At 37.9% G+C, this 19,806-nt stretch overlaps 1 protein-coding gene across 5 annotated transcripts in view; it reads left to right on the top strand.

Annotated features, from left to right (window-relative positions):
* The window catches only part of TMEM131L (transmembrane 131 like), an 87,712-nt gene that overhangs the window by 12,072 nt on the left and 55,834 nt on the right, over window positions 1-19,806 (top strand). For all 5 annotated transcript variants that reach the window (XM_089525659.1, XM_089525658.1, XM_089525657.1 and 2 more), the window contains exons 4-5: window positions 17,555-17,623; window positions 19,339-19,462. In XM_089525659.1, the coding sequence (XP_089381785.1) occupies window positions 17,555-17,623; window positions 19,339-19,462 (193 nt within the window). The remainder of the gene's footprint in view (window positions 1-17,554; window positions 17,624-19,338; window positions 19,463-19,806) is intronic.

Here is a 19,806-nt window from a genome sequence, read left to right as displayed (position 1 = left end):
AATTTTTTTAACAACAGATTAAAACAACCTAAAATTGAAGTCAAGGGCAACACATTCTTAGCAGCCCATTGAAAAATAAATAGGGATAGAACCTGCTTTCTTTTGGGAGAGAGATTTGTGGTTGAGAATCTGTTATAGAGGAGCCCTGTCTTATGTACTCTACAAAACGTGGCCTCATATAGTGATCTGCAATACTCAAAAGGGTCTGCATTATCTCAGATTCTGGATAGACTTGTATGGGCAGAGATATATTTTCAGTTACTGTGGCCTCAAAACCATTTAGAGCTCTGTAGATCAAAAATAGCACCTTGAATTTGGCTTAGAAGCAAATGAGAAGCCAGCGCAGTTGGTACAAGCCCAGTGCTATATAGTCTCTAAAACATACACCAGAGAGCATTTGGGCTGCTGAATTTTACGTGAGTGGTAGCTTTTAAAAGCTCCCACTAAATTGTGTTATAGTAGTCTGATTGGAAGATAGTGAAGGCATATATCACAGTGGCCAAATCTACCTTTCCTGTGTTTACATCTTTGTGTGTATTTTCTTTTTGCTTGCTTCTAGTTTTAGATGATTAATAATGGCACACAACTATAGTTCATGCAGTATAGGTAGCCATGTTCTCTACTTCATGGAAATTACTGTGATCTCTCAGAAAAGGTTCTTTAACTCAAATTAATTTGAGTATGGCATTCCAATAACAAGATAGATATATATTTCTTTCTTTTTTTTAAAAAAAAAAATCATGTCCAACTCCTTATCCCAAAATCTCATGTTGTGCTTGTAGGTTCTTCATAGTTTTAAGATCAAATTTCTGTATTTTCACAATTCAACCTCAGAATTTAAGCCCACTGTGTTGTAGGATTTTTCTGTAACAATCTATCAATTCTTGGAGCTTTAGGAAGGAGCTGATATAAGTAATGTAACAGTTATGGAGGACTGGAGCAATTTTGAAAATACTGTTTACATAACATACTTTTATTTAGTTTTTGTGACATTTATGACCAACATTTCATTTTCTTTTCTTTTTTACATACTGGTATCTTACTTTATATTGATGTACACATATAAAAAGATGAACTCAGTACAATGGCACTTATATCTTGAAGAAATCTGAAGCATGGTCATTTGCTCCTTCGATCTTACAAGAAGAAACATTTTTTTTTCCTTGTCATTGTAAACTAAGGCGTTTGCTGCACCAGGGAGCCGCAGCGGACAAACCGCGTGGTTCCCCGGCGCAGCAAAAAGAACCCGCAAAAAGTGGGTTCTTTTTATGGTGCAGTTATGACGCCACATCAAAATGGCGTCAAAACGTCCACCACGTCAAAATGGCGGTGCCCATGTGTACTGGGTGCTGCCATTTTGATGTACCCAGTACGTACTAGGGGTGAGGCCTGATTGGACGCTGCGTCCTCGGCCAACCTCTAGTATGTACTGGGGGCAGGCCAAGCGCCCGTCTGGAACACGCCTAAGTCTGGTTATCTAATACATGGACCCTAAAACAAACCATAGTGAAATAGGAGCCATAGTCACAGTAAAAGCCAGTGGTCTACCCTTCCTTCCTGGACCAAAAATAAACTTGTTTCAAAGTGTATGTTTTATTGAGCCCAGTATATTTCTTTCAAGGCCTTTAAAAAAGATTGAAACAAAGTGTGCACTAACAAAATATGGAAAATAGGTCTGTATGGTACAACTTACTATACTACCACACTTAATAGATTGGCCAGATTTATTATCTACAGATGTTATGGCCCAGCCCACTGTGAATATTATTTAGATCTAAATATTGCATTATACTGATGCATTTAATGCTGTAACTTTCCACTCCATGAAAGCACAAGCCCTTCACTTTTGCAAATTAGCGATAAACAGGTTTCCATGTTCCATGTTCACCAAACAAAATAAGTGCTTGTCAGGGAGTCCAGGGGAGCAGTAGTCAGTGTCTTATTGTTGTGTGTCTTCAAGACATTTCTGACCCTTAGGTAACCTTATCAAGGGATTTTTTTTGGCAACTTTCTTCACAGAGGGCTTCCCATTGTCATCATCTGAGGCTGAGAGACTGTGACTTGTCCAAGATCACCCAGTGGGTTTACATGGGCTAAGTCAGGATTTGAACCCTGGTCTTCAAAGTCATAGTCCAGTGCTCAAACTGTTGTACCACACTGACCTTCAGTGTGCCTTAGGTGTTGACAAAACCTAACTTCCATCTATCTTGGTATACAGCAGTGCTTCTATAACAGCAAAGCATAGTTAACAATTAAAAACTATAGTTCACTGGAGGTGAGTGTTTCTTGCATGTTTATATCCATTACATCTAAAATAACAGCAAAAGTTGAATGTTTATAATGTTGGTAAAAAATCCTGTGACTAAAAACATAATTAGCGTTTTCTTAGCACATAAGATAGCAACGCCTAATGCTGTAATTTAAAACAAGACAAAACAAAAGTATAATTTTAGAAACTATTTCTGATACACATATAATTCACTTACTTTCTGGTAGTCTGTTACCTCAGAATTTCTATTTTAGGTATTTCAAAATGATGCACAGATAAGATGGTGAAAGTCTTTATGCCAAATGTCTTTCTTTATACCAGATGACTGTCTTGGGCTAGAAATAAATAAGTGCAAGTATAAATATGTCCAGGATGACATCATGGCAGAGCTGTGAAAGAAATATTTCCCAGGATTCATTTCATCATTGTGTTAAATGATGAAGGACCATAAGGAAAATTTTACGCATGAGTCTGCCTGTGCTTAGTCTTCAGCTAGTTAGCATTTTAAGTTGGAAATCTAACATGTGAAAAGATTTTGTAAATGCATTTACCTATTTTCTTCCAAAGGTTATCCTTTGTAATGTAATAAGCTAAAAATGGTATTAAATTGTTACATATTGAATAGCCAGGAGTAATTGTTAAATGGTTTTGTTTAGATACAATAAAAAAGAAAAAAATCTCATCAGAGATTAATCATTTCAAATAGGCAAAACATTCTTATAGTTTTAAAGGCAAGATTAGATAACATCTGTGTTGCAGCACAGTGAAAGGATGTGACACTGTTACACATCATGTGGTTTGGCTTTTTTAAAATTGAGTGTAGGAGCAGAATAAACTGTCAAATAAGCCAGTTGAAAATATTAGATTTTATGCATTAAAATACTATTTTTTTCCCAGAAGTGTGTTTTTAACAAAGATGTAACCTTTTGTAAAGAAAAAAAGTTAAATATGATAACAAACTAGAAATATTTAAAGACAGTTGAATTGCAGTTGGCAGGGTTACATAGGATGAATTTCAGCAAGAGAAATAAAACTTTCTCCTTTAATTTATACTTTTTCTTTTCTACACTTCAGAAGTCTTTGATATTTTTATTGTCTGATATTGTCTGTAGACTTATTCAGTAAGCTTTTTACTTACTAGTTTGTATATGATATGGCCTCTCTGAGTGCCTGATTTCCACACAAATGCACTTGCTGCTGTACACATGATCTTCCTAAAATTTACATGGTTTGTACTAGGGAAGGTTTATGCAAGATAAGTGAAATGTGGCTGGTTCAGTTCATCAGTTGGATCAGGCAGAGCTTTGCCCTTCTGAGTACTTTTGCTCAGAGAGCTTTGTTGCAGGTGCTCTATAGCTGCAGATAGAACATGTTCTCATCAGTGAAATTCAGCTTTGTTTCAACATGGTTCTTGTGTAACTTTGGGGGAAGCATAAGCCATACCACACATGAAATAGTGTTCTGTATATCACAACCTTGTGTATTGTAATACAGTGGGACCTCTGTTTATGTAGAGGGATCCATTCCGGAGCCCCACTCAGATACCAAAATCTATGAATGCTCAAGTCCCATTGTCCCCAGTGGTGGCATATTCAGCCATATGGGACAATGGGACTTCCGTTGTCCCTAGTGGTGGCATGGCCATGTGCACATGCTGCCACAGGGGACAATGGGGGCTGTCCCTAATGGCGGTGTGGCCACCGCCCCACCATTGGGAACAACAATGGTCCATGGATGCTTGAATCTGCGGGTGGCAAGCCCGAGGATACCAAGGTCCCACTGTATGTACACTAAGGAATAATTTAACTATTAAACAATTAAATCATTAAAACAGTGACTTGGGTGACACTGAGCTACTAATCACCTTTCAGGCAAACCTTACATAGTTGTGGAGGACAAAGTAGGGAGAAGAGGACATAATTGCTAGAGCCAGTGTGGTTTGATTATTACAGCTTTGGACTGGGACCTGGCAGATACAGATTAAGGTCTCTGCTGAGCCATGGAACTTGTTGAGTGGCCTTCTGCCAATTATCCTGTCCTACGTGATAATTTTGGGCTGCATCCACACTGCAGAAATAATCTAATTTGACAGTGTTCACTACCATGGCTCAGTGCTAGGGAATCCTGGGAGTTGTAGTTTAGTATGGCACCAGGGCTCTCTACCAGAGAAGGCTAAATGTTTAACAGAACTACAATTCTGAAAATTCCATAGAATTGAGCCATGGCAGTTAAAACAGTGTCAAACTAGATTATTTCTTCAGTGTGGATGCAGTTTTGGAATGCTTTATGTTACCTAGTATTCATTGATGGAAAAAAATAGGATTCATAAATATCTAACAACAGAACATGATCCTGAGTAACTTCAAGGGCTAAAATAAAAAGGAACTTTAAAAAGTTGTGGATTTTTTTATTTTGTTCCTAGAAACCTCAGCATGCAGTAAGAGTAATCAGATTTTATCATATGGCAGGGGTTGGAATTGTGTGGTCTTCCAGATGTTATTGTATTAAAACTCTCAGTAGCCCTAGCTAGCAAACCAGAGGTGATGAATGTTGGAAATTGCAGATTCTACATAATTGCTATTCCTGCCACATTGGAACCCTGTCCTCTTCACCACAAGAGGTGTTGTCTATATACTGATAGGATGATCTCTTTTGGTTGGGACAGTAGTGTGGCTTACTGGTGACTCATTTGAACTCACAGTAAATCTTGGACCAATGTCCAGAATTCCCTTCAAGATGAGGAGTTTTTGCTTCCAGTTGGATCAGATTTATGGATATGGTTCCAGTTTAATTGAACTTATGCCTACAGAGCATTGTTGTTTTTCCAGTTGAGGTGATATGCAATCTACTTATAGGCTTGTTTGTTTTGTTCTCCTGTCTCAAAACACAACATAGGTCTGTTTGCTTAGGAGAAAAGTGGTTACATGAAGTAGACTACAGTATATAGCAGTGACTTTAGTAGCTTTTAAAGCAGAATTTATTAATAAATCAAGCCTATTCAGAGCTTGGCATATGGTTGTCATTCTTTTGCTCTATATCCTGGGAAATTTTGCCTTTACTACCAGAGAAAGGAAGTCACTGGGAGTTCAAAACAAACTCCCTCGGGAAGTATCTCAGTGAATATAGGATGTATATATCACTAGCTGTATTTCCATGTGGATAGATTCCATTCTAGTTCTTGACACTTCTGGGGAATGTCAGTAAAGAACAATGTGGTTTGCTGTGGATAGAAGTAATTATGTAAATCTATAGAGACATGTGATACATCCCTTAATAGTGGATAATTACAGTATGTTTTTTATATACTAGTATGGAAGCAAAATAGATTAAATATGTTGCAGGTGTGTGTGTGTGTGTGTGTGTGTGTGTGTGTGTGTGTGTATGTATATCACAGAATCGTAGAGTTGAAAGAGACCACAAGGGCCATCCAGTCCAACCCCCTGCCATGCAGGAACTCTCAATCAAAGCATCCCTGACAGATGGCCATTCAGCTGTTGAACAGCCCTTACTGTCAGGAAGTTCCTCCTAATGTTGAGGTGAAATCTCTTTTCCTGTAGCTTTCACACACACACACACACACACACACACACACACACTTGTTAATAATAATAATAATAATATTAAATTTTATTTATATACCACTTTTCCAAAAAGATCAAAGTGGTTTACATAGAGTTTAAAACCAATTACAAAAACATCATAAAATAGATAAAGCCAAGAGCACTAAATACAATATACAATCTAAAAACAATCATTCAATCAATCAATAGGGTGAGGTAGAGAGTCAATGGGATCAGAGTACACAACTTCATTTTCCAGGGGGGAAGGCTTGACAGAAGAGGAAGGTTTTAAGCCTCTTTTTAAATGTTTCCAGGGGGGTGATAAGACGGAGCTCATCAGGAAGAGTATTCCAGATTTGTGGGGCCGCTACTGAGAAGGCCATCTGGGAAGTAATAACATATTTAGAAGGTGGAATTTCCAACAAGTTCTTCCCGGTTGTTCTGAGTGTGCAGGGCGGATTATATGGGGAAATGCAGTCCCTCAAGTAACTCAGGCCCAAGCCATGTAGGGCATTATAGGTAATAACCAACACCTTGTATTGTGCTCGGAAACGAATAGGCAGCCAGTGCAGATCTTTCAGAATAGGTGTTATATGGTCAAACCTGGACGCACCGGTGACCAATCTGGCTGCCATATTTTGTATTAACTGAAGCTTCCGGGCTTGGTACAAGGGTTGCTCCATGTAGAGTGCATTACAGAAATCCAAGCGAGAGGTTACCAGAGCATGTACCACCGTTAAACTCAGATGTAAATATATACCCTCTTGAGACTCAGGTAAGTTTCTAAACAAATAGTTCAGTTTATTTCCCCAAGAGGTAGTTACAATAGCCTATTTACTGGATTAAGTGATGGTCAAATGAAAAGGATTTTAAAATGAAATCATAATAGAAATGGTGCAAAACACATTGAAATGAATGAGAATTTTAAAGAAGGACAGGTTCACACTGTGTCTAGCATTCTCAACTGTGAGGGTTTTAGTTAGTTGTCCTGTAACATGACCAGTTTTTATTAAAAAATGATTTATTACTGGATGTTTTCCCCCCTCCCAATATTAAGTGCAAATATCTAAAGTTAGAATTTATAGCTTTTAATGATGTTGCTACAGCTTGCTTAATTTTTGTCTGGGACATATTTCATCCAATTGTGCATTCCTGTGTAGAATTTTGGGGGCTTACCATGAGTATCTCAGTAATACTGTAGCTTTCAAGATGTTAATAAGATGTTCAAGCATTAAATCAGCCATATATGTAAATTAAATATCATTTGTTAAAAATGGCTCCTGTGCTTGGCAGATGGTGAATCACAGTAGATGTGACATGCTAATCATATTCTATATATCAGTATTACATTGCATGATTATATGAAGCTTACAGTAAGTCAGCCTTTCTCAAATAGTGGGGCGGGCCCCCCGGGGGGGGCACGAGGCTCTGTTATGCAGAGGTGTACTTATAACAATTTTATAGACAAATGATACTATTTACAGTCGCGCGGGGGGCGCGCGAAATGTTTTCTTCTTCCTGGGGGGGGCATGACAGAACATAATTGAGAAGCACTGCAGTAAGTGAACCAGAAATGTGGTTGTGCCCAGCTTGCAGATTATGTTTCATTTTGCATGACATGTTTCTTAGTATTCTTGGTTAGATACGAGTCACAAACTCTTTTAGTAAAAGGAAAACCAGAACTTTACTTAGAAGGAAATGAATGCAGAAAATTGTTTGGCATTCCCTCTAAGCTTATACCAATGGTCATCCACATTTGCTGTTTCAACATCCATGAATTTGATTATTCATGAGTTTCCCATCACTCCGCCATGGTTCACTCATGTACCTTGCAGAGTGTAGACTAAGGTAAGGCCTGCCAATCTTGGCTCAAGGCTGTTTACACATCCCCACATCAGCATCGAGCTCTGGGGGTGGCCTTCTACCAGGTGCACATTCTGCATTCTCCAGGTTCCAAATATTGCCAGTCTTGGTAATGTCGTTCAACACCCTCTCCATCCATTTTTTCCCCTGGAACCAGGAAAAAAGCAAAAAATTGAAAAAAGGAAGAAAATAATGGAATATTTCATATTAGCACTATTCAGGAAAAACATGGACAAAAAAGGTTTTTTTCCTAATTTTTCCACAGGCCTTCACATCTCTATGCAAACCACTGTGCCACATAGTACCATGTAACAAATAATGGATGCTTTTCTCTAAAAAGCTACACACTACCTAAAATACTACCTGTGATATATTGCTCAGACTGAGAAATAAAACTGAGGAAATGTTTATATGAAGCTTTTATTGGTTCACTAGATCATGTATGTGCCAGGTGCCATAATGGGTTCAATGTACCGCAGGCACTCCCCTTACGCGGGGATCCGTTTCGGATTCCTCTGCATAAGGGGAAATCCATGTATGCTCACGCCCCATTAAAAACAACACGGCATGTGCTTACGACTTGGGGGCAGCGTGTGCGCCATTACTTTAATTGACATGTGGCTTCTGCGTAAGCTGGAAGCCACGTATAGCAGCGCGGGCGCACTGTACTAGGATTCTGGGAGGCCATCTCCTTTTGGCCATAGAAACTCACTGGGTGACCTTGGGCTAATCACACTTTCTCGCCCTTAGAGAAGGGTAATGGCAAACTGTCTCTGACCAAATGCCCTGTGATAGGTTTCTTTAGGTTATCCACAGGTCAGAAGTTACTCAAAAGTATGCATCATACAGATTGGTACTTGCCTTGGCTGATCAGCTGCAGCACCTTTTTCAGCCATTAGTCCCTCTTGCCTATTCAGCTTTTCTGTAAGTTTTATTGTGTTTAAACTGTGGGCTAAACAAAGACCCTAAATACAGGAATTCAAGCATCTCACCATTCCTCTTACTTGCTAGTAAAGATATGGATTCCCTTTGTCCTTACATGGATACTTTCAACCTGTACCACAGGTTAAACCTACTTTTTCATAGGTTTATGGAACAAGATTCATACTTCCACAATCTGTCCTTTTTGGTAAAATAGCTAGGGTGGTTATATTAGCTTTGCTTTTTATTCCTTGAAATTTTATTCCTTGAAATGGCCAATTCAAAGTAAGCATCAATTTCATTGTAGAAAATGAAATTTTATCTAGGGAATCAGGAACCTGAAATTGTTTCAGATAATTACTGTATGTGGTTTATTTTTAAAAGATTATTTGAAGAGGAGCTGGGAAAAATAGCATTCTTGAGCAAAAGAAAGAACAGTCTTTTAGGCATATCAGTAATGACAGTTCCTTTGTCTCTGTATTCATCCAAGTGGCAGAATAATTATCTTCCTCTTTCCTGAACTTTTTATTGTGCCACATTTCTCATTTTTCTCTGGCTAAGTACTGTATGTACTCATATATAAGTCTAGAAATTTAGGCAAAAAATTGACCCCAAAAAACTGACTTGACTTTTTCACAGGTCAATGTAAGTATTGTATCTTAAATCTTATTTAAAAGAAGGCACCATCTCCTGATGAAAACCAAGAGTATAATCTGTGAAGCACTGACCCCCTTCTACTCTCTCATCCATCCAATCTTAAGAGTAAGCACACAGAGTTATGTCTGCTGGAATTTTATAAGTTCTTTGACATTGTTTTGCTTTGCTTCATCCTTTTGATCCTTTACTATATGCCCCTAAATTTTACCCACAACTTATCCATGGGTCATAGCAAAATCCATAATTTTGGCCCCAAAACTTGCCCTCGACTTATATATGAGATCGATTTATAGTCGAGTATATATGGATATTCTATAAGTTATTAATCATAATTAATCTTAAAATCACTTGTTTTACAGTAGAAGCAATAAAGTGATACTCTTCAATTGCACTAAATTATACCTTTGAAATGCAGAAAGCTCAGGGTAGTCCGTGTGCGTGTGTGTGCGCGTGTGCATGTGCATGTATGTGTATAAACAGCTCTGTAATCTCTGTTCATTTCTGGAAAGTGCAAAAATAATTCCTATGGTCAGAGATCTTGAATTCTATTTTTTGCATTAGTGGATGTCGAGGTTTCCATAAAAAACCTGTAGTTTATGTATTCCTGCCTAAAACATTGTTCCATAATCTAAATAGATTAGGATAATATAATGGAAGATAATATATGCAATACCTTCAGGGATGCAACAAGGATGAATTATTAAAAGTTAAATTAAAGAAAACAGAATGGAAAGAGGAAGTCTGATATTCAAGTTTAGATACTCAGTTGCTGTGAGCCATTTGGTGTTTGAAAAAACTGCAAATTGCAAAATTACCTAAATGAAGTTTTGTTGCCTTACAATTTCTCATTTTGCCGGTCAACCTAGTGTAGTTTGATAAAGAAATAAAGGATTATTTGATCATGGACTCAGTTTTTTTTTTAAAAAAAAATCTATTTCAAAATATATGCTGCCTTGAGAATGGCTGGTTATATGTGGAAAGGATTTTCCATAGTAAATTATTGTTTGTCATTTCCCCCCCCAAAGCCTTGCTTGTATGTAGCAACAATATAGAGTTGAAAGGCCTCTGCTTGACCAGCTCCTTGACCCGTGGCTTACATGCTTTGTTGCTGTTAACTGCTTTTCTTCAGTGCCAGTTTGATTTTTTCTGCAGGGTTCCCACTTTGAGTCTCTTACTTTTTTCTCTTGTTGTATAAAGCTTTTTGTCCAGTAAGATTATTGCTAATGAATGCTTAATTCTTTACAGTTTTACTCCACTGGTGAACCTGAAGGTTTTCTGTATGCCTCTCAACAATGCCATTCTTTTAAAAACTTAACATAACTTAATATTAAGCTGCATCTGGGAAATGCTTATGCGCCTTTTTATAAAGAAGTCTTTTAGGATCCACTGTTTTGTCCTGCTTTTCTTAGTGCTAGTATCCCCCCCCCCACCATACAGTAAGCCTCAGCACTGTCAAGTGGGTGTATCATAAGATTTTTCTCCATGTTAGAAGAGAAGATTCAATAGGCTTTAAGTATATGGTGTCACTTACTATACAAGAATTCTCAAATTGGTTGAGTCCAAGGAGACACATGATGGACAGGCTGCAAAGTTGCTAAGACGTACAGCTATAATTCTTCAGTTAAATGTGTTCAGATGTGTTCCTGAGCATTACTTCTTGAATAGAAATTTTGATACCAGAGGCAGAATTAACATGGAAAGAATAGGGATAGTCCCTACATCACCGAAAAACAAGAGCAGTTTAATATGTTACAGCAAACCTTTTGTCCAAAATGAACAATATTTACTTGTGAAATGAAGCAACCAGGTCAGATAAGCAAAATCAAAATATTTTTTGTATTTTTCTAGACATCATTGAAAATATCTTCCAAAGTACTATGCACCCACGCCATACGCGGGCTCACCATACGCGGATTCAAGGTCATGCAGATGGTGAAGCCTGGCCCTCTTAATGAGGTCATGGGGTATTTCCCTCATTACACTCGCTGTATACTGTACTGTACATCAAGGGATTACTTTTTCTTTTACCAGCCTCCACTTTTATTAAGACTTTCATTTTGCTGGGTGGTCAAACTGATCGCTCCATGTTAAGATACTGAATGGAGAGCAGGTAAAACAGGCTTATCTGCTCTCCCTTTTCTCGCTGATTTGCTGTTCATGCAAGCTCAGTAAGGGATTCTGGAGGCTGCTACTATTCACCTTGCCTGTTGTAGGACAGTCACACACAGCTATGGTAGGATCCTGCTCTTTTCCAACTCAAGTTTTATTGCACAATTTATTGCAGACAAGCTGTTGTGACTGAACACTTAAAGTCTGTGTTTCTCCAGGTCTCCTTCACCATTCTCCCAATGTTGATGCTGTCACAAAATCTCCAGCTAGACAAGGGACAAAGAACAAAGGGGGAATGGGCAGGCATAAAAAGGCTTTGCAGAAAGGATCTTCTCAGAGGCTTTGGTAGCTGGCATATGGCTGTACTGGAATTGTAAGGACATACTTGCTAATATTGTGTGTGTGTGTGCTGAAAAATCTTACAGAAGATCATTCTTTACAATGAAGAGATCTGAGTTCAAATTGCAGCTCAGGTATGAAACACTCATGAGGATGTCTTTTGGAATAAAGTGGCAAGAAACTGAGCTCTTCTGAGATAGGGCTGAGTACAGATGCAGCAAAAATAGATTACGCAGAAAGTTGGGGACTAACCAGAGCCCTCCGGCTTTGTTGGACTATACCTCCCATCATCTTCACCTAGCACAACTATGATGACAGTTTTAATCAAAAACCTCTGGAGGGTGCTGCAACAAAGAGAGCTATAGTGAGGTTTTTATTAGTTAGGGATCAAAAGTCTTCTTGATGGGAAATATTTACTTTGGTATTAACCTCAGTAAAAATCACATGTGCTTGAAAGTTTTTCAAATTGTATTTTTTCCCCCTTTTTAAACAGTATGCTTTAAAACTAGTAGTGTAAATTTCAGTAGTACTGTAGAACATTTTGAAAAGGGTTTTCTGGTGGGCCTCCCAAACATGGTGGAAATCTCCTTCACATCCCCAGAGGGCATTCTGAAGCAATTGGGGGGGGGGGGGGGACAGCCTCGGAAGCTGCATGTGGTACTTTGCCCACCATTGGTCTCCTTGTAGACCAAGAATAACAGTGTTGAAATCCTGGCTAATTTATGGAGACAACCTGTGTAATTTGCGGTCAGACACACACTTTCAGCCTAATGTACCTCGTGAAATGTCTGGAAAGGCCAGAACACAGAATATTAGAGGTGAGGGAATCTAGCAGCCTGTGTGTATATTGAGTTTTTTTGATCAGGGGAGTGAGAAGGAATAAATATGATCCCACCATCACTAACACTGATCTGTGCAGTTGAAAAATGTAAGAACAGTTATACCACTTTAGCTCCTGTTTTTTTTCTGTCACTCAGGCTACAGTGATTTTGCAAATGTTTAAATTGCCCTTTAAGAGAATCTGACACATCATCTGAGCACTCTTACAGATGATTATTTCCTATTTGGGTGTTACTGCTTTCCTCTGCTTTATAGTACTTTTGAATTGATCTGAAATACAGTATAACATTGACAATATCAAGAAGGGAAAAAAGAGAGGGGGGAAATTACAATAACCCAGTGCTCTACTTGCAAGGTATATGAGCTTGACATTTGTTTAATGGAGGAGCTGTTATTCAAGCCATAATTAGATTAAATCAAGTTGAACCATATTTATATGGTGCAGCAGAACTTTATTATATATGAGGGAAATGTCATGCATCATAAATAAATAAATCTAGTATGTGCACTTGGGCACACCTCTAGTTGTGAGAGAAGCATATGGGCACCATCTAGATTTTCCACATTGGGCACAGAAGTATCTTCCATCACTCTTGGGCTTTGGTATGATGAGAGTTGGATTGCTCTTTCATCTCTGTTTCATATTGTGTCTATATGTCTAGAAGCCACTGTGCTGCATTCAGTTTGAAATTTAGTTAATTTCCTTAGATTCAAGTAAACCATAGCATCTGATCAAACTGGTTCCTAATGCACAATTTATGTATTGTTAGTTACATTTGAACAATTACATTTGATGCATTAGCTATTTGGATGATTACCCAAGATATTACAGTCATGGCACACCATGCAAAACTCAGAAGTTGAGGATTGTGTTTATTTCCACACCATATCTCTCTGCTAATGATAATGCTATTTATATTTTTGGAGTACTGTATACTTTGTTCAGTGAATTAATTTTATATTTATTTCAGATATTAGCAGTAAGAGTTTTCTAGACATAAGGAGTCTATACATTGTCTACACATTCATTGCAACAATGCTAAAACTGTTTGACTAGCAATAAATTGTGCAATTTTTCTCTAATGTATTTTCTTTTTCTACTTTCAGCATAGCCTAAAAGCAAGTGCTTAGTAATGCAAAATTACAAATTATTAATTTTAATAGAAAAATAAACATTTCTGTTTTCACTAGGGAAAAATCCCTTTCATACTAACTCTTCTGGCATTAGATTGGTTATCTTCTACCAAAATGATAGATGTAATTAGGCTTTCCTCTTTCTAGGACAAGATCTGCAGCCAGTTAAATTTGGGTAATGGTTTGACAAATGGCCCTTAGAAGTAACTATTATTCTGTCTAACTTGTTCTGTTACATTAATTTTCAAATATTCATATTTAATTTGCAGCACTGAAAGCCAGTTTGAATAAAAAAAAGAAAAAATACCCAATTACAAGCTGAGACATACAAATAGGATAGAAAACCATTTTAATGTTTTCATAGAATTGTAGAGTTGGAAGAGACCACAAGGGCCATCCAGTCTAACCCCCTGCCATGCAAGAACTTTCAATCAAAGCATACTCGACAGATGGCCATCCAGCATCTGCTTAAAGACTTCCAAGGATGGAGACTCCACTACACTCCGAGGGAGTGTGTTCCACTTCTGAACAGCCCTTACTATCAGGAAGTTCCTCCTAATGTTGAGGTGGAATCTCTTTTTCCATCAGTGATTAAAATATTTGGTTTCATATGACTCTTCACACATATTAGTTATCTCAGTAGTCCTTATAATAATCTGATAAATGTATCTGGGACCTCCTGAGAAAAAGAGAAACAGAAAGACAGAGGTTTGCAAGGCCACCCAGTGTGTTATTGCTGATTTGACATAGCATAGATTTCTCAGATGAGAGAGCATGCCCTCAACAACAATGTTCCACCAGCACACTTTCACTCTTTATAATTTCAGTTCCCTGTTTAAAATTCATACTGAAACCTACTGACAGAATGCCACACAGTTCTTGAACATAAACAGTCTTATCCTTTTTATAGAATTCTGCAAAGAGCAGTCCTGCCTGAATCTTTGCATCACACACAACATTTGAAATAACTCACTGGAACAGAATTGGATCGTACAAAATGACAAGAACATTTGTGAATGAAATGTGGTACAGCTGAACCCTTGACTCTGCATTCTTCAACCTTTGCTGATCTTTCTTTTGCTAGCTATTTTTTAAAACAAGTTTCAGGAAAATGGAAAAGAGTTACTTTGTGTCTACATGCACTAGGCACATTAGAAAGTTTCATATGAGCCATGTTTTGGTATTTCCTGAGTCTGTATTACTTCATTTAAGAAGAACCAGATAAGCCCAGGCTATCAGTTTCATGCAGGAAGAATTATATATGGCAGGGTTGTAGATCATATAAATGAAATCATTCTGTGCAGCCAGCCCTACAGGACCAGACAATCCATCACCCTCCCGATGTTTTGGGATGTCTGTTCCCATAATCACTGACCACTGGTTGTAGTAGTGACATTCCCAAAACATCTGAAGGACATCAGGCTGGCTAGCTCTTCTTCAGTCATGCATTGTTAAATGACCTTTTTTAAAGTACTTGGATTAGAAATAGGATTACATTAGTAGTTAAACAAAGAACATGTATGTAATGATGTTTAACAAGTGTGTTAACTTCCTATTACTTTGTCTTTTGCAACTTCATTTTACTTCCTTTATTTGTCTCAATTTCTACCAAGAGATAAACTAGTTTCTGTGTAGCTGTGGATTACTCTGCAAAGTGCCCCCAGCTGAAAGTGAAACATTAAAGCTATTTTTGACTTTGCAGGAAAACCTATTTAACTTCAAACTGTTGATAACACTTAAACAAAATGATCCTTAAGGCCAGTCATTATAATCCCTAATTAATACAAAACAAAGGATATCTGGTCAGGCTTCCCCTTTTTCTGCTGCTGGGGCTGGACGTAACATTTAACATTTTACCCAGGAAATTTTCTCTGGAGATGGGGGACCCTTCTGGGACAATGGAGAAACTCTGGGGAGGGGCAGAGAGACAGACCCCCCCCCCCCCAAAACACCTTTCCTTCCCCTTTGCTGCCATCTGTTACTTCAATTCACAGAAAATTAGTCTGGATCCAGTCAGTGGAGCTTAAGTAAGTCATGACTTAAGTTTTCACATTAATGTCAATGGAAAGTAACTGGAAAATGAAGATCTGTATGGTTGGTGTTGCCTCTAAGGCAAGGGTGGGAAATGTCTACTGGTACAAGGACCACTTTTTCACCCAGGGACCCACTGAGGGTCCCACTACATTTAAAAATATCAGGAGACAAAAATACAAATTTGGGGATCTTTTTTGTTTTGGGTTTTGGGGGGACATTTTTGTGGGCACTGTGCCCCCATTTTAGCATGGAACCACTAAGAATGGAAAAGAGAACCTCTTTGTTAAAAATCCATTTTCATCTTGGGGATGAATCAAAGGGTTTTTGGAGGATAAGTCAAAGTGAGAAGGTATTTGGGGAGACTTCAGATTTTCACCCCTTCCCTTGTCCAGCTTTTAAAACTTTAAAAATATTTATGTTGTTGGACATGCATGCCCATATGATTTTAACCACAGTTACACTGCACATGGGCTATATGTTTCCTACCTTGCAATTTGTTGCTTTGGGTATATGCACATAGATATCAGGAAAAAAAGTTACTTTTTGAAGTAGAGTTCCCAGAATCCCTCTGCCGGCATGGTAAATTATAAACTTGCTAGGCACTGTAGTGCTAAAAGTAAATTCTAAGCTCTGGGCATAAAAGTCAATTCAGGCTGTGATCAACATGTAGAAGTGGGGTTAGTAAAGTATTAATAGTCAAGTATTTATAATAATAGAGGTAAACTGGAGTATAATCTTTTTGTTTGCACCTGTTGAAATTGGTGTGACTAATCATTACCTTCTAGGAAAAGTATCTGGCTGCTGTTTTTCTTGTGAAGCAAAATGTACATATAACATCCAAACAATGATACCTTTATGGTGCCAACCAAAACGTACAATTACCGTACATGTTGCAAGCTTTCGAAGTCACACTGACACGGGTGTTTTCATGATATGAATATGGACAGAGCTGATAGAACCAATAGCAGTTTGTAATAAAGTTTTAATTGTGATTTGTAGTATTCCCTTTTCTGAAGTTGCAGGTAGCACAGAATGCAACTGCCTGGGTGTTGTTAGGACCTCCCAGTAATAGCATGCCAAGGAGTCTGGAATCACTGCTTTTCTGATACTATGCTGGGTTGAGGGTTCTGTCAGCAGTAATTTACAACTAGGAAACTGATGAACAGATATTCTCCTCAATGATCCTGGCCAGTCACTGAGTTCTTCAGATGGATCTTTGTAGTGGTTTGAGAGATGGCCTACAATTCTTAGAGTCAAGGGCTCAAATCCCAACCCAGTCACAGAAATCCAATGGATTGAGTCACTTTCTTGCAGTCTCAGAAGAAGACAGTAGCAAATCTCCTCAGAATAAATCTTGCCAAGAAAATCCTATGAAAGGGTTGTCTAAATCAGAGTTGACTTGACGGTACCTAACAACAACAAACAATTTTTATAAATAGATAGATCTCAGATATTTCAAAAATGTACACATAAACTGAGCTCTTGTGAAAGTGGTATGTGCCAAGCCTAAAATTATGATGGTAAAGGGTGGAATGTGGTATTATTGAATTTCACAGTTTTTATAGGCGGTTTTGATACAAAGTGAATATGAAAGAAACTAGATGGCAGGCTTTTAAACTTATAGTTGGCATAAATCCAATTTGCTAATCACACCTAGAGCAGATTGATTCAACTTGCGCGATTTACATAAATGCAGCATTCAGGAACTTACTATTGCATCTGCTCTAATTAGAGCTAGCAGTTGGATTTAGACCTCTGTTTTCATCTCTTTTTAACAGATACATTTATATATATATATATACACATACACTTTTTTCTTGTTTTTCAGCTTCTCTGCAAAAATGCCTAATGGGAGGGTCCTCCATTTTCACCCTTCAATTCTCCATTTTGGAATGCAGTGAGTATGTTTTGCACTAAAAAATGTGGGGAAAACTTTGACCACGAGTTCACATTAGAAAGAAATTTTAATGTTCTCTTGTTTTATTCACTTTGGCCAACACACACAGTTCCTTTTCACTGTCTTGTTTGTGAGGAGTTTGGAGTCCCTAACTGCTTAGCGGTCCAGTTTAGGTCAAACTATAGTTATTTTACACCAGAGTTTAGAAGAGTTGCTCTTTGGAAATACACATACCAGAACCTCCCAGCTAGCACGGCAGCTATAGTTTACATACAAACCAAGTTCAGAAACAAATCTTGGCTTGTTCACTAAACCAGGTGTGGAGAGCATGCAACTGATGGACTAGATGTGGTAAAGCTTGGTGAAAGAGAACAGTTTTATGTCTCTTTTTATATGCTCATTGAGCTGGAAAAACAGCCACTGCTGCTGTAAACAATAGTTCAAACAAACTATAGTTTGTTTATAATGACAAATATTGACTGGATTAAATTAGGCAAGTGAAATTTCCAATCTTTTCATGACCATGTTAGAAGAGAGGTAAATAAGACTCTTGAGTATTTGGTAATGAAAAGGTGTGTTTTAGAACCAGACCAATGTTTGTACCAGACTACTGTTTATACCAGGTGTGGGAGTTGCGCAGCACTCTTGATGTGGGATTCCAGCTCCCAGTAGGCCTTGTCGTCATAGTCCACCATAAGGAGTATTTGAATCCACATCAAAGTTCCCAGTATCTGGAGGGCCACATAATTCCCACCCCTGATTTGTACAGAAGCATCACTGGGACCAGTGACACAAATTTTACTAAAAAGGATTTTTAAGAGTTCATAACATGCTCCCACTTATTCTTCCATTATTTCTGATTGTCCATAATTATGTGGTTTCAAATATGTGACTTGCCCATAGTAGTATTGCCATTAAATATACAGTAAGAATGGTACATATTCATAGTGGTTGTTGATAAAAAAAGTGTAATTTACAAGGCTAAAGGAAGAGCAGGAAAAAAATGATTTTTTAAAATGGTGAAGCAACAGTTTAAGTAAACCTTTTGCTCACTTCAAATTAATAGTAACCTTAGGAAAAGGAAGTAAAATCTAAACAGACACTTGGACACTTTTTACAATAATTTAAATTGTTGACCAACCAAATATATTTCAGAAACTCATTTCAGATGTTGCAAGCGTGGAATGTGTGGCTCTCCAGACGTCATTGGATCATAGCCCTCATAAACTCTTTCAAACATATCTGGTGGTGAGTGGAGTAGAAGCCCAGCTTCTGGAGATCCATGCACTTCCTACTACCAATCCATATGGCTCATGTGCTTACTTCTCCCATCCTGTCCTCTTAACAGTTCCTTTTTTTTTAACACAGACCATTGATGTTACATCCTAATAATAGTTTGCTCTCTCTAAACCAGAATAGCAAAACGCAATGTATGTTACACTCCTGGATTAGAAGGCAAGCACAGAGTATAATTAGCCAGCACATCCAAACTGACAACTTATTTCTTATGAAAGACAAACTTTTCCCTGGAGAGCCATGAGAGCTGGTGGTGGTGTGGGGGAACGAGAGGAGGAGTTTCCATATTACTAATATATATGCTGGATAACATAATTTATGTAGTGTCTTAAACTCTGCATATGGATAGGAAAGTTTTTTTTAAAAGATTGCATGTTGTTTTCATTATCACAGTAGTTTCTCTTTCTTGTTTCCCCTAGGTTACTGGGATTGCCTAAAGCTAAAATGCTATATGCTTACAATCCTAGTAGGGATAGAGACATTATAGTGAATTCAGTGTTTACAGCTACTAGACATTTTCATGTGTCTCCTGTTCATAGCAGGGTAAGTGTCGATGTAATTTTGGAAACTATGCTGTGATGAAGTGCCAAGAGCTTCATGCTTTTCTTGGCCTGAAGCATTAGTTGTTGGCTCTCCCTTCCCTACTGTCCCACCCATCAATTTGTTCCTGATTTTCCAAGATTTTCCATATTTCTAATAAGACTGAGTTGAAGATTCTCCTGAAAAACTGGCCTTTCACAGCTGTGACAAAGACCCACAGAAGCTTCTCTTTTTCATAGTAGTATGGTGATTTTTGCAAACTCAATTGGCTGCAGCTTCAGTTCATTTTTCTCCCCAGGGAAAATAATTTTTTTTCTTCCTAGTAGTAGGGATATTTATTGTGGAAT

The sequence above is a fragment of the Sceloporus occidentalis genome, unplaced genomic scaffold (assembly GCF_023333645.1).
Source record: "Sceloporus occidentalis isolate IW3139 unplaced genomic scaffold, rSceOcc1.0.p SCAF_5, whole genome shotgun sequence".
NCBI lineage: Eukaryota > Metazoa > Chordata > Lepidosauria > Squamata > Phrynosomatidae > Sceloporus > Sceloporus occidentalis.
This window is presented reverse-complemented; position numbering and strand designations above follow the sequence as displayed.